The sequence below is a fragment of the Arvicanthis niloticus genome, chromosome 9, assembly GCF_011762505.2.
Source record: "Arvicanthis niloticus isolate mArvNil1 chromosome 9, mArvNil1.pat.X, whole genome shotgun sequence".
Classification (NCBI taxonomy): Eukaryota; Metazoa; Chordata; class Mammalia; order Rodentia; family Muridae; genus Arvicanthis; species Arvicanthis niloticus.
In genome coordinates, this window is record NC_047666.1 from 83,785,873 (window position 1) to 83,798,523 (window position 12,651).

Sequence of the window (12,651 nt, forward strand, 5' to 3'; positions counted from 1 at the left end):
TTCAGTTCCCACACTGTAGTCATGCAGTTAAGAACAGTCCATGTAAATGTTAGATTTGTTTTATTGTTTAGATACTGAAGAAATATTTAAGAGCATCAATAAAAATACTAGCAGTGCCTGGTATAGTGGTGCATGTCTTATTTCTAGCATATGGGGAGGCAGAAACAGGTGGATCTCTGTGAGTTACTCGGCCTGGCCTACATAACAAGTTCCAGGACAGTCAGGGTTGCATAGAGCCACCCTGTCTCAGATGACAGCAATAGCAACAGCAAAAGCAACAGCAACAGCAACAAACTCCAAACAAAATTAAATATTAGCATCAAGGTGGGTATGTCACGGCATGCTTATCCTAGTACTTGGAAGGTTGAGACAGGAGGATTCTGTTTTTGAGGCTGCTTTGGACTACCTAGCTGGACTCCATCTCCAGAAAAATATTGGAATATTGGTATACATGGAATTAACAGAATAAAAATAAGTGTTCAATTGTGTTTTTCACTTACTCATTATGGTCAATCTGAGTCTGACAGTAAGAGCAGCACAGGGAGGCACCGAAACCCATGTAACATTTGTCTGTCGGGCTTGGGAGGCAGTACTGCTGCTTGGGTATTGACACAGTATCATGTGCCTTTGTCCCTCTTCTGTCATATTGATTCTTGCTTTCTTGGTCAGGTATAGCCTGTTGTACCTGGTTATACCACTTTTGGGGATGTCTGGAACCATGTGTAAGGATGAGGTGGAGCCCCCTGTCTACTACTGATGCCTTCTCTTCATTGGTTTAAGAAAGGCTGTAACATTGGATGGCTTCTACCCACACAGGCCTGCCTGTGTGTTCACATAGTACTTTGCTGTGAGCCCACAGTTTGCAGCCTCTGACATAGTGTAGCCTCTGCCAGAGTGCAGCCTCAGAGTGCAGCCTCTGACAGAGTGTCACCACCCCACCCCCCATCCCCAGGGAATCCCATCCCATCATGTCCTCCTGCCCTTTTCTTCATAACCCCCTTGCACCCTTTGTCACTCTGTTCCCTAGAATTGAAGTGTCTATTTCCTGACTGTATTTTGTGGAGTCAGCATTCTTAATATGAAATACATTTTATCAAAACAGCAACAGACAAAAGTAAAGATTGAATGTCTTTAAAGTGTTTCTAAAATTTCTTGAGAGTGGTGCTGAGGATTGGATTTTAGAATATTTAGGATTATAGTTTTTTGTATTGGGAATAATCCGTTGGTAAAGTCTAATACACAGGTATTAGGAATTTGAAAAGAAAATCCCAGAATCAGAGCCAGTTCAAGGCCCTTACAGGGAGATTGTCACCTGTGCTGCTGGGATGACAGTTCTCACCAGAATGGGTCATAGTGCTCTGCCTGGTCAGAATGGGAGACTCCTTCGTCATTGTGTAACTCACAGGCTTTTCCATAGCCTGTCCTTAAGCTCTTTCCACCAGACACCTAGGCTCCCCTTGAAAAGCAAGTGGGGATTTAGTTGATCTTTTTACCTCTTCAAGTGAACACTTGTGGGTGTGGGTAGAGTTTGAGAAAGTCAAGTGCCATTTGCTTCTTGTACCAAAGCCATAGGAGTCTTTTCTAGATCTTCAGTTCTTAGGACGTTTACAGTGATTAGAAAGTTCCTGTGTGTCTGTATGAGAGAAGTGTGCTAGAGTATTACTGCAGACGGAGGGAGAGACAGCCTCCCACGTGTTAACAAATGAGAGAGAGAGAGAGAGAGAGAGAGAGAGAGAGAGAGAGAGAGAGAGAGAGTGTCAGTCAGTCTCAGGTCTTCATGCATTTATTTCCTTAATTAGAAGACCATGCTTTTTCTGTGACAGCTACCAAATGTGAATTTCTTTTTCTCTCTATTACTCTCTCCTTCCTTCCTCCCTCCCTTCCCTCCCTTCCCTCCCTTCCTTCCTCCCTCCCTCCTTCCCTCCCTCCCTCTCTTCCTCCTTCCCTCCCTCCCTCCCTCCCTCCCTCCCTCCCTCCCTCCTCCTTTCCTTCCTTCACAGGTGAGTGTTTCCCATACCAGGGTTCAGTTAGCCAAGGCCATCCATTGCTTTACAAGTAGAAAAATAGAGAATAGATTTAAGTGGCTTTGTAATCCCCCCATTTAGCCTAGTTCAAGGGTCTGTGCATCATGATCAAAGGACAGGGGCTCTGTCCACTGGGTGCATACCATTCTTTCAGGAGGTATCTGTAGACATTATGGCAGCTCTGAGCTTGTGGTGTATAATTCCTTGCTAACTATAGTACAGCAATGTCCTCCCTGTTTATATCTGTACCCAAATGCAAATCGTCATGGCACTGTCAGATTTGCTTGTTTGTGTGGATTTTGCTTTATATCTTCCCTCTGTAGTAGTAATTCGGTTTGGCCTTAGAGTGTTACAGGGCATTTGGCATCATGATATGTAGATTTTAGAGGGAAAGGTCAGCAGCTGCCTTTCTGGGCTATTCTGGGCGTTTTGTACTATGTTTACTTTGGACCTAACTTTTCTTACCCGTGTTCTTTGAGATTCTCCCTCTCTGCTATGGCCTCTCAGCTTGCTTGGAAACTTGTCAGCCTTTGTGTGCATGGATGGCAATTTTGTTAGATAAATGAGCATTAGACTTTGAGCAGAGCTAGGACACAGGGCAGAACCCTCCACTAATGTCCCTTGTTTTGAGTGTGGAATTCCTGAATGAAGTAAGGAAGCCAGATTCCTGTGCCTGGGTATTGAAATTGTTTACTCTTGGAGGAGGTTAGCTCTGTCCAAGGGTCATGTGGCTTCTGAGGCGTTCTCAAAGGTTTTGGATAACTTGGTGGAATTCGAGTTGCCTTATTTTTCATAATTTTTGAAAATCATACAATGTATATTTGCTTAGACAAGTGAGACTTTGAATTATTCTAGGAAAATCCATCCTGTCAGAACTGGTTGCCAAAGGCAGAAGGTGCCAAGGGATTCAACAAAGACTCAGATCCAGGATTGTGCAAAAATGCAGTTATTAGTGACTTATGCATGGAAATGTGCCCTAAGCTATGGGACAGGCAGATCCTCATGTTATGAGACAGAAAGGAGTTTGCATGATAAACTAGGCAAAGGTCACCATGGGCAACTGGAATACATCTGGGCTTTTTCAACAAGCAAAACCAGTCATAGAGGAACCAGGCATAGCAGTGCATACCTGTAATCCTAACGTGGGAGGCCGAGGCAAGGGTATAGTGAGCAAGTAGCTGGCTTACATAGTAAGACACTGTCTCAAAACAACAAGTAAACCCTGTTACTGGGCTGTATGTGCAGTCCAGATTTTACCTAGTATACATATTTTACCTAGCCTACATACACAAGACCCTGTTTGGTTCCCAGCTCTGCAAAGAAAAAAAATTATATATTAAAATATATATATATGTATATATATATATACATATATATGGTAATAAAACTATTAGTATTATAATATCTCTTCAGAAGCAGGGTATGTGTAAATGGCTGGCACCAAAAGCTCAGCTGAGGTCTTTTGCTTTTTGGGTTTTGAGGCTGGGACTTATTGTTTAGGCCAGGCCTCAACTTAACACATTTCCAGCCTCAGCTTCCTTCATTGCTGGATTGCAGGTATATGCCAAGTTGCCTGCTTGGGCAATTATCCTCTTAAAATTTTTAAAAGATGTATTTTTATTTCGTGTATGTGTATGTTTTGCCTTTGTGTATATATGTATGCATACCACATGTATGCATGGTGCCCATAGAGGTCAGAAGAGGGCTTTAGATACCCTGGAACTGGAGTTACAGATGGTTGGTTGTGAGCCATTGTGTTGGTGCTGGGAATGGAACCTGAGTCCTCTCTAACTCCTTGGCCAGTTATCTTAATGACTGTTTAGTTTATTCCGTGGAGCTTAGGATGCATGCCAAAGTCTCCTGGCAAGCAGAAAGGTAGGCACCTTCGCATCATACTGGTTCCTTGCTGCAGTCTGTACTGGTTTTGCCTGAGTCTAACAGAGAACAGCCCTTTCAGAGGCCTTTTCACCCACATTGGGGCTCCAGTGTGGCTGGGAAAGTTAACACTCAGGCTCCAAGCAGGAAATGATAAGGATGGCAGGTCTCTCCAGTCATTGGCCTTCTCATAGGAGAAAAGAGCACACTCCTAACCTACAGCAACCCCCTGGGCCAGGTGGCCAGGAAAACAGCAGGCTCTCCCTTGTAAGGCTGAGTGTTTCCCAGAAAGACAAAGAGAGTAAACTGGGGCCAAAGAGTGGTGCAGACTCTGGGGCTGGCTGTTGTTTCCTGAGATAGCACTGAAAAAGGAAAAAGGTGTCTGTGGTGGGATTCTGCTCTCCAAACTCCTGTCTGTTGTCACCTCATGAGAGTGATGCTTTATAAAGTTGGCACGAACCTGAAATAACTGAGTATTTTTCCTAGAGGAAATACAGGAAATACTTTCCTGCTGGCCTCTGGTCATGGCATTTTTGTCAAACAACTTAGTACCTAACCTTGTTTTATGTGTTTCTCTTTAGGCACTATTTAATAGTTGAATCATTAACATCTAGTTCATACCAAGTGTATTCTGACCCATGCGTGCACAAAGCTTGTCCCTGAGATTTCTCAGCCTTCTTGACTTGAGGATGTCAGGTAGCCTTTCAGCACCAAGCTTGGGGGGGAACTTTGAAACAGTAAAATCTTCAGTGAAAAGCACATTGATGTGAAAATTTTCAGGACACACATTGGAAAGGGCCTTTCATAGTCTGAGGGTCAAGCTGAACCAAAAGGCCTGGAATCTACATGAGGGCTGAGGGCAATCCCCAACACCCATACTTCCCCCATCTCTGCCAGCTAGAACAATCCTGAAACCACCTAGAGTGGTGGTTTTGGGTTGTACAGTGTCAACATGGGGCAAATTCATGCATAAAACATGTGAACACATGTGATTACAGTGACCCCAGTTTTCGGCCATGATTCACCCCTGCCCCCCAGTCCAAAGATACAGGTCATGTGCTTGAATTGCAGATACACTCCCCCACAGAAGCTAGCTAAAGGTTATGAAAGGAAGTGACATTCCATCCCAGATCTTATCGACTTAAATTGTTTCCTGCAGATTAACCATTCATTTCACCAAAGGTTTATCATGGAGCCTCTGTATGAGAAACTGGGTCAGGGGCTTTGGAGCATGCAGCGATAAGCAGAACATCAGAACCTTTGTCTGGTGGGAGAGAGAGATGTGGACATGTGTTTCTGTTGTGATTTCTATGAATCAGAGCAAAATGTGCAATTATACACCAAAACCAAGTGCTGGGGGACACATGGGTTGGTGTTAAGCCCCAGACCTTGCCAGCTTTCTTCTGTAGCATGGCTTGTATATAGCCTGTGCTTGAAGGATATGATTAGAAAACAGAGGAGAAGCAGAGTGGACTGAAGATGTAGCAAGGTTAGGGCCAGTCCCTGTCATGTGAAGCAACATGAGTCATGGTAGGAACTCATAGAAACAAGTGCTGTAGATGCTCTGATCTCAGGTGTGAGACCAGATATCTGGTCTGTATTGGGAGGGACTGTTGAGAGGCACAGTGCCATTTTACTTGAATTTTCTTCTATGGCCACCAGGAGTTGTGACAGATTTCTTAGAATAGAGAGTGTTGTGTTGACAGCAGTTAGCAGCATTTAAACTCTATAAACATAATGTTCCATTAGTCCTTGTACTTCATACCCATTATTACTTTCTTCTTTTAAAAGTTAGTGCTGTTAGTATTACAGATTATAGATGAAGAAACAGAAAGCACAGCGAGGTTAAGTAACTTCCTCAGAATTCACAGCAAGTTCAGAGGACCTGGGACCAAAGTCAGAAAGTCTTAATAACTCCGTTCTTTAACCTGGGATTGAAAGATAAGACTGTCAAGAGTTTCTGAATGTTCTACACTGCTTGCAGAGTGTTCAGTGTATATCGATGTGTACCTTTGTCTAAGACAGGGCCTAAGCTTCAGTTATGTGCTTTCTAGTGTATACCATTTTCCATCTAGGTACTTTTGATGTTGTAATGCTCCAGAAGGAAAGAACATCAGCACAGTGTTCAGGAACTCTTAGACCTGTGCCTGCATGGTGAGGAACAGAGGTCTATATAGGGAGTACTTCCCAAGGTAGACCAGATGGCAAGTCCTTGCAATGTGAGGTCATTGATAGGCAGGAAACTTGCCTCTAGTGGGCAAAACACTTCTGACCTCAGTAAAGCTAAGCAAGCCGAGCTCCTGCTTTAGAAGACCTCTGGGATGCCGTTCTGCACTCAGCTAGACCAGTTTGTGAGCTCCAGTTAGGAACTGAATACCCTTAACTGTACACGAGACTGACTGGAAGTTCCTTGGAGCCAAGGAATCCAAGACAGGTCCTGGGATGAATGACGGAGTCTAAAGAACTGTCCCATTTATATAACCTTAGCAGTTCATATCTTGTTCCAGTGCTTTAAATGTTAGTTATTTTAAGTAGATATATGGCTAAGATACCATGCCATGACAATGTTATGTGTGGCGTAGAAAACTTGACTTTAGAGTTTATTTTTCTTAATGGTTTCCCGGTCTTTGTTTTCTTATTTTCTTATTTGAAAAGAATCAAAGGTATTCTCTTATATAGCCTTAATATTATTATACAGTAAATATTCAACCATATCATCAGCTGGTAACAACTGTGATGGTTGTTCTTGGTTGTCAACTTGACTACACCTGAGAGGGATTTTTTCTTAAATCATTTGAAGTGGGAAGACCCACTTTTAATCTGAATCTTTTGAGGTACAAAGATATACCTTTACTTCAGATCTTTTGAAGTGGGATACGGAAGAGGGAAGTTTGGTCATTACCTGTTTGTTCTTGCTGGCAAATCCATTTTGTTACTTAATTAGAACCTCCTTCTTTAGGATTCTGATGTATACTGAAGACCAGCTGAGATATCCAGCCTTGTGGACTCAACAACTACTGGATTCTTGGATCTTCTGTTGGTAGGCAGCCATTGTTGGACTAGCTAGACCACAGCCAGTAAGCCATTCTAATGACTACATACATGTTATATAGTATATAAAATAATAAATAAATATTCATTCTATAAGTTCTCTTTCTCTAGAGAACCATGACTAATATAGCTACTCAATCATATTATATACTGTCCATCTGTTTTTTTTCCAGATGTTATGAAAAATCCTTTACCTAAGTTTTGCTTAACTTTGTGGATTTGATCAAGGATTCATTTGGAGATCATGAATAGCAGATGGCTTTCATGTCTTTCTCTGTTGTCTCCATTATGACCTGCCATGTCTCTCTGCCTTTTTCAATTAAAAAAAAAAATTGTGTTTTGTAATCTTAACATGTTTAGTTCCAGAGAGTTGTCCAGTAGAATGTTCTGGAATCTAAGATTTATTTGACTACTTGCAGTCCTTGTGGTAAGATTCAGGTTGAACATTGCTGGCCAGTCTACACTGCTTCTCTTGAAGGTGTATGGTGTTGGCTAGGCTCTTTTCTACTTGTGTGACTATTGGACCGCCTGCAAATATTGTTTCCAGACAGTTCTTTACACAGTGGATTTAATGTCTATGTCTGGTCCTTAAGTGGATGAAATTGCTATGTTGCAATATGGTACAAATATTCTGATGCCACTTTACTGATAGTGTTTCTCACCCATTTTCTGTTTGGAAAAACTTAAGACCCCAAAGTCTGAGCACATGGTGACATCTGACAAGCTGTCTGTTCTGTGAGAGTGGGCTTTCAGGGAAGTTTTATAAGGGTCAAAGAAGAGGGGAGTGACTGCTCTTTGTATTTTAGAGGATTTTTTTTAAACTTAAAATGATAGATATTGAGATGCAAGTGAATTACCATTCTTATTCCCTTCTGAACAGAGAATGTTGTGGTAATTAGATTAGTGTTCTTTCAAAAGCCACAAACTGGAGAGATGCCCTCAGTGCCTTGGAAGTAGGGTTGGTTTTTTTTTTTTTAAACCAAGCATACTGTACTGAAATAAAATGGTATTAAATCTATGATGTTTGTTTGAAATGTGGGATAAGACGGAAATTGTTTAGCAAGGGAACCTCTTGATCTAGACTAATAATCTTTCAGGGAATTTATCCAAGGGCTTTTGCACCCACTCTACTGAAGACTGGCTCATTCAACAGTGTTATCTGATGGGGATTTTGTTTCTTCTGAAAGCTGACCATTGTTCTGTTTGCTGGGGAGTTAGGGGGTAGCAGGAAAAGACTCCTGGAAGGCAGTGCAACATAAAACCCACCTGTCATCCTGGAATTAGATACCGCGTGTGCTGTGTAAATTTTTCACTTGCAGTTCACTTTTGAACCAGTTGATTATTTCTCCTAACTACATCCTTCTTTAATATTGAAGTTAGAGTCTTAGCATTCTCTAGGAATTCATTTAGCATTGGCTTTGTCTTTATTTTTCTATCTTTTGAGGGAATTTAAAACAAGGTCTCTCTATGTAGTCTTGGCTATCCTGAAACTTGATATGTAAGCCAGGGTGGTTTCAAACTCAAAGATCTTCCTGCTTCTGTCTCCTAAGTTCTGGGACTAAAAGTATCTACTAGCATGCCTGGAAGATGTTCTTGTGTTTAAATAGACTTGAACCCATGTCTGGCTTGAACTGTGAATTTGTCTTGTATTCTTAAAGTCTTAAAAAAAAAAAGACTTTGCCCTTGTTTACTGATATATCACCCCAAGCCCCTTAGTGGGGTTCTTTTCATGGTTGTTTTATAATATAGTCACATTAGCATTTGCAGAGAGCTGAATAACTTCTAAATTTGATAAATTATTAGACTGTATCCTATAATTATAGTGTTATGAATTCTAGAATATGATTACATAAGCTATACCCACCCAGCTAATTCAAGCAACTGAGCCTTCCCTTCAAGGATGAGATACATTTTAAAGAATGGTTTTAAGTTTTCAGTCATAAGGTAATAGATCCCAGAATTTATTGATTATATTATGAGATTAACATGTTCCTGACAATTATAGTAAGTCTACAGGACACTTGAAAGTTCAGCAAAATTCCCCACCCCCCTATGGCCACTCTAGCTCCTGCCTATCCCATTTGATACTCAAAGTGGCCAGCTCCACCCCTTCCCCACATGTGAGGCTTAGAGGACCTGCTTTGGTTGGATAACATATTGGACCCTAGAATGAATGATCAATGCTTGAATACTTCCTATTGCCGCATAATTCCAGAGGTTAAAGGGAGTAAACAGAAACCAGAAATCTTAGTAAAGAAGTCGGCTTTTTCTTCAGTATGGGTGAGATGTGGACTTGGGGGAGATGGGAGCCCCTGCTCAACAATCCCCACAGCTTTTGTCCCTCAATAAACACAGACCTCTGTTATGTGTGTCTTCTCCAAGCAAATGACTGTGACTCAGGCTGAAAATTTGCTTGTTGAATTCAGAAGGCTGAACTAAATAATTCTTGGAAAACTTAGGTTGTATGCTGCTTCCTAAATGAATATCATCCCCTTTCCCTCCTTCTTTTTGCCTCATTTTGCTCCATTTTGTTGATGTGTGTTTTACTCTTTCATTTTGCAAACCCTCATTTCCAGAAGGCAGAATATATCCCACTAGCCTCCCACCATGGTGGGATGCCTTAGGTTGTAGAGCGGGATATTTTCCCACTACATTTGTAATAAAGCTCGACAATTGGGCAGTGTGAGAGGTAGGCAGAGTGGGAGGAGTAAGGAGAGGAAGAGGTGAAGGAAGAGGAGGAGCTAGGAAAAAAGAAAGAGGAGAGAGAGGGGGAAAATGGCGGTGGATGTATGTGTGGCTCCAGCAATCTAAGGTAGTTGTAATATCTAGGTTAGGTATTGGGTTACACCTCTAATAGTGTGGGCTTCTTGTTATTTGAGCATTACCAAATATATAAAGCTATTGGATAATCTTGAAACATTAGAGTTCCATTTCTTCCGGGTACTGCGTGGATGGTGGGAGGGTCTGGGGTTGGATTCTGTTGTTTCTAAAAGAATGTATCTTCCTCACTGCTTTCTGGTGCCAGCCGATGGTATCCTGGCTAGGGTGCCCTCTCCTCCGTATTCTGGAGAAGATTTGTGTCCTCAGCCAGTGGAAGACCCACCGAAAGTTCATACAGGATATGCTATATGAGTGGGAAGTGCCCTCTGGCTGAGGGGATGACAAGGAGGAGGTTTCCAAGGAGCTCCCAGCTGCCTGCCTTATCTCCTGCTGAGAAAACAGGATGAGTTAGATGTACTAGTGTCAATAGCAGTGGGCTTGCTATCTACTACTTTATAAAACCCAAGCCCATTTGCCAAAATAGCCCAAATACAGCGAAGTTTTCAGATGCATTGACTAGAACACATACGTCTATTTTTATGTGGTTGTTGGTTCTACTTGCTGTGCCTACTCTCTTCCCCCCTTCCCTGCTCTCTAGTATCTTTCCTGCAGTGCCACCCTCTCTCCTCTCTTGGTTGTTATCTTCCCCCCTGTCCTAGTCTCCTGGGGTCTACCTTGCCTCACAGCAGGTAGTGAGTGAGGCTCCACTGTCCAACCTTGTCTTCCCCAGTCCTGCCCCTTGCTCTCCTGGGAGGCACCTCTGTGCTCACCGCAACTTCATCTTTCAGTAACCTTGGAGGGTTTTCTAGGACCTGACAGATATCTTCATTTTCCAGGGCTTTGTGCTTGGGCAAGTCTTGACAAACATCATGTTCTTTTTGACTGACCTGAGCAGTATGTGGAGGGGGACTGCTGTTGAGGTGGATATCTTCCTTCTGAGTAGCTTCAGGGAGCACACAGCCATCATGCTGGTCATCTTTTTCTTTTCCTAAAAATGTCTCAAGTTTCTGTATTAGGTTATCCAGTTTGCAGGGAGTAAGTTTTGTCTTGTCTTCTGGCCACTTGTCCATCCACTGGCTATGACCATTTAGATCCACGTTAGCAAGAGAGTCTGCTTGGTCAGAGTCCACATCGATATCCCAGGCCAGTATGATGCTTAGCTTGCAGAACTGGTCTGGATCATGCTTCATCTGATCTCGTTTCCTGAAGAGTCTCCTTAAACTCTCTGTCCCCCAGGTACTTTGGACAGGAGGGAGGAAATGGACCGAAGAATCCTCAGAGGGGGTCTCCTTATGGGAGAGCTCGTCCTCATAGGAAAAGGTATAGTACTCAGAGGGGAAGTGACCCACTGAAAGGCTCTGGTTGGATTTGCTTTCAGAAACAGAGTCCTGTGTGCTACTGAAGTCACTGCTGGAGGGTGAGGTTGTCATGGTGGTGAGAGTCACCAATCTCAAGTTTTCCTTGACTCTGGAAACTTCAGAAGAAAAAAAATTAGTAAATGATACTATGGAGGGAAGTTATATGACCCATCCCTTTTTCTATTTGGAACTATTCCTTCCACTCTGTACAGTATAGTCCATTCTTTTGTACTTTTTGCCTTGTAAAGACAAAAACACTCTGGCATCTCTTTTTGGTGACTCTTATTTGACAGTGGCCGAGAGAACTTATATCATAAACAAAAAGGGAAATTGGAAAATGACAGGGGAGTGTGACTGGAATCCAATATGTTTTCAGTCCACTCTTTTGAGGTCAAGGTAACCAATTTCTTAATAAATATGTATACCTGTGCACATATGTACACATATCCAAATACATGTGGTTCTCACATCAATAGAAGCTTACTATCAAGTTTATAATAACCTATGGCTATTCTAATATTCCTAACTATTTTTTTTTATTAAATAGCCTTAGGTATCACCAACTAATAATCACTAACTTAGATGATTAGTGATCACTAATTACTTAAGACCACACGTGATCCATGGAGTTAGTGGACAAAGATCATAAATATATAGACAAAATAATTGATACCAGATTGCTTTCTGGGAAGGTGACTGTCATTCAAGTACCCATCTTCCCACCATCTCATAGCATGTTTATTCTGCATTTTCCATGATCTCCCTGTAAGCAGAGCTGGAAGACCACACACACACTCACATACATGGTCATGCACATGCCTCTGTCATGCCCCGATCTGAGGGCTGCCCACATGAGACAGGTGTTTCCAGCTCCCGAGACAAAGTGATGGAGTCAGAAACCCTTCAGAGCCCATGTCTCACTGATGTAAAGCCCAACTGCTTCTGAGAAGTTTGCATTCTAAGATTGTTGGTTACCATGGAAACAAAGGAACCAAGTTATGGACAGAATTATGTAAAGAGACAGAATCTGACCCTTTAGTTACAGAGTATTCTCTGCACATACAATAGTAGGTTGTACTCTATTCATTAGAATCAGTCAGCTCCATGAAATCTTTCTCACATTTTCCCTGTTTTCATCCCCCAAGATTGCAGTTAAGTCTGCTACATGAAATACTTCAGTTTTCACTGCCATGCTAGGTCTCCAGATTACAGGGGGCAGATCTTGGAACTTCTCATTAACTTCTTATAACTAGTATCTTTTTATATATTAAAATCCGTTGTTTCTGTGTCTCCAGAGAATACAGGCTACCTACTTATTTTGCTGCTTTTGAAACCAATGAAATATTTTAGATGGCCATGTGGTATTTATCTGTAATCTAGCTCTTGAGAGACCAAGGCAAGAAGATTGTATGTAGCTCAGGCTGGCCTTGAACTTGCCTTAGTTTATATCAGATTATAGCTCATTTTTTTTTTAAACCTGACAACTGAGTGCCTAACAGGTTCCAGACACTATGTTCTGCCAC

General features: G+C 42.0%; 2 protein-coding genes across 23 annotated transcripts in view; one reads left to right on the forward strand and one right to left on the reverse strand.

Annotated features, from left to right (window-relative positions):
- Ppfibp1 (PPFIB scaffold protein 1) overlaps positions 1-12,651 on the forward strand; it is a 140,053-nt gene that overhangs the window by 48,658 nt on the left and 78,744 nt on the right. For 13 of the 21 annotated variants that reach the window (XM_076940886.1, XM_076940891.1, XM_076940893.1 and 10 more), the window contains exon 3: positions 6,859-6,976. The exons of 5 other annotated variants lie outside the window; for them this stretch is intronic. The gene's annotated coding sequence lies outside the window, so the exon portion shown is untranslated. Of the gene's footprint in view, positions 1-6,858; positions 6,977-11,006; positions 11,091-12,651 lie in introns of those variants that run through there. 3 more of the 21 variants (XM_076940887.1, XM_076940889.1, XM_076940888.1) reach the window with 3 other exon arrangements.
- C9H12orf71 (chromosome 9 C12orf71 homolog) lies at positions 8,354-12,075 on the reverse strand. Of its 2 annotated transcripts, none has more exons than XM_076940904.1 (3): positions 11,932-12,075; positions 10,658-11,244; positions 8,354-10,157 (listed from the first exon to the last, which is right to left on the reverse strand). In XM_076940904.1, the coding sequence occupies exons 2-3, from the start codon at positions 11,198-11,200 to the stop codon at positions 9,870-9,872; spliced, it is 831 nt and encodes a 276-aa protein (XP_076797019.1). In that variant the 5' UTR covers positions 11,201-11,244; positions 11,932-12,075; the 3' UTR covers positions 8,354-9,869. The 2 variants fall into 2 exon arrangements, with proteins under 2 accessions (XP_076797019.1, XP_034368528.1); XM_034512637.2 differs by having other exon boundaries at positions 8,892-10,157; positions 10,541-11,244.

Coding starts and splice junctions, on each gene's coding strand:
- C9H12orf71 (XM_034512637.2), bottom strand. CDS start 11,200: ATGACAACCTCACCCTCCAGCAGTGACTTCAGTAGCACACAGGACTCT. Junction 10,158..10,540: donor TACTGAAAGATGAAGTTGCG/GTGAGCACAGAG, acceptor TTTTCTCAGCAG/GAGATAAGGCAGGCAGCTGG.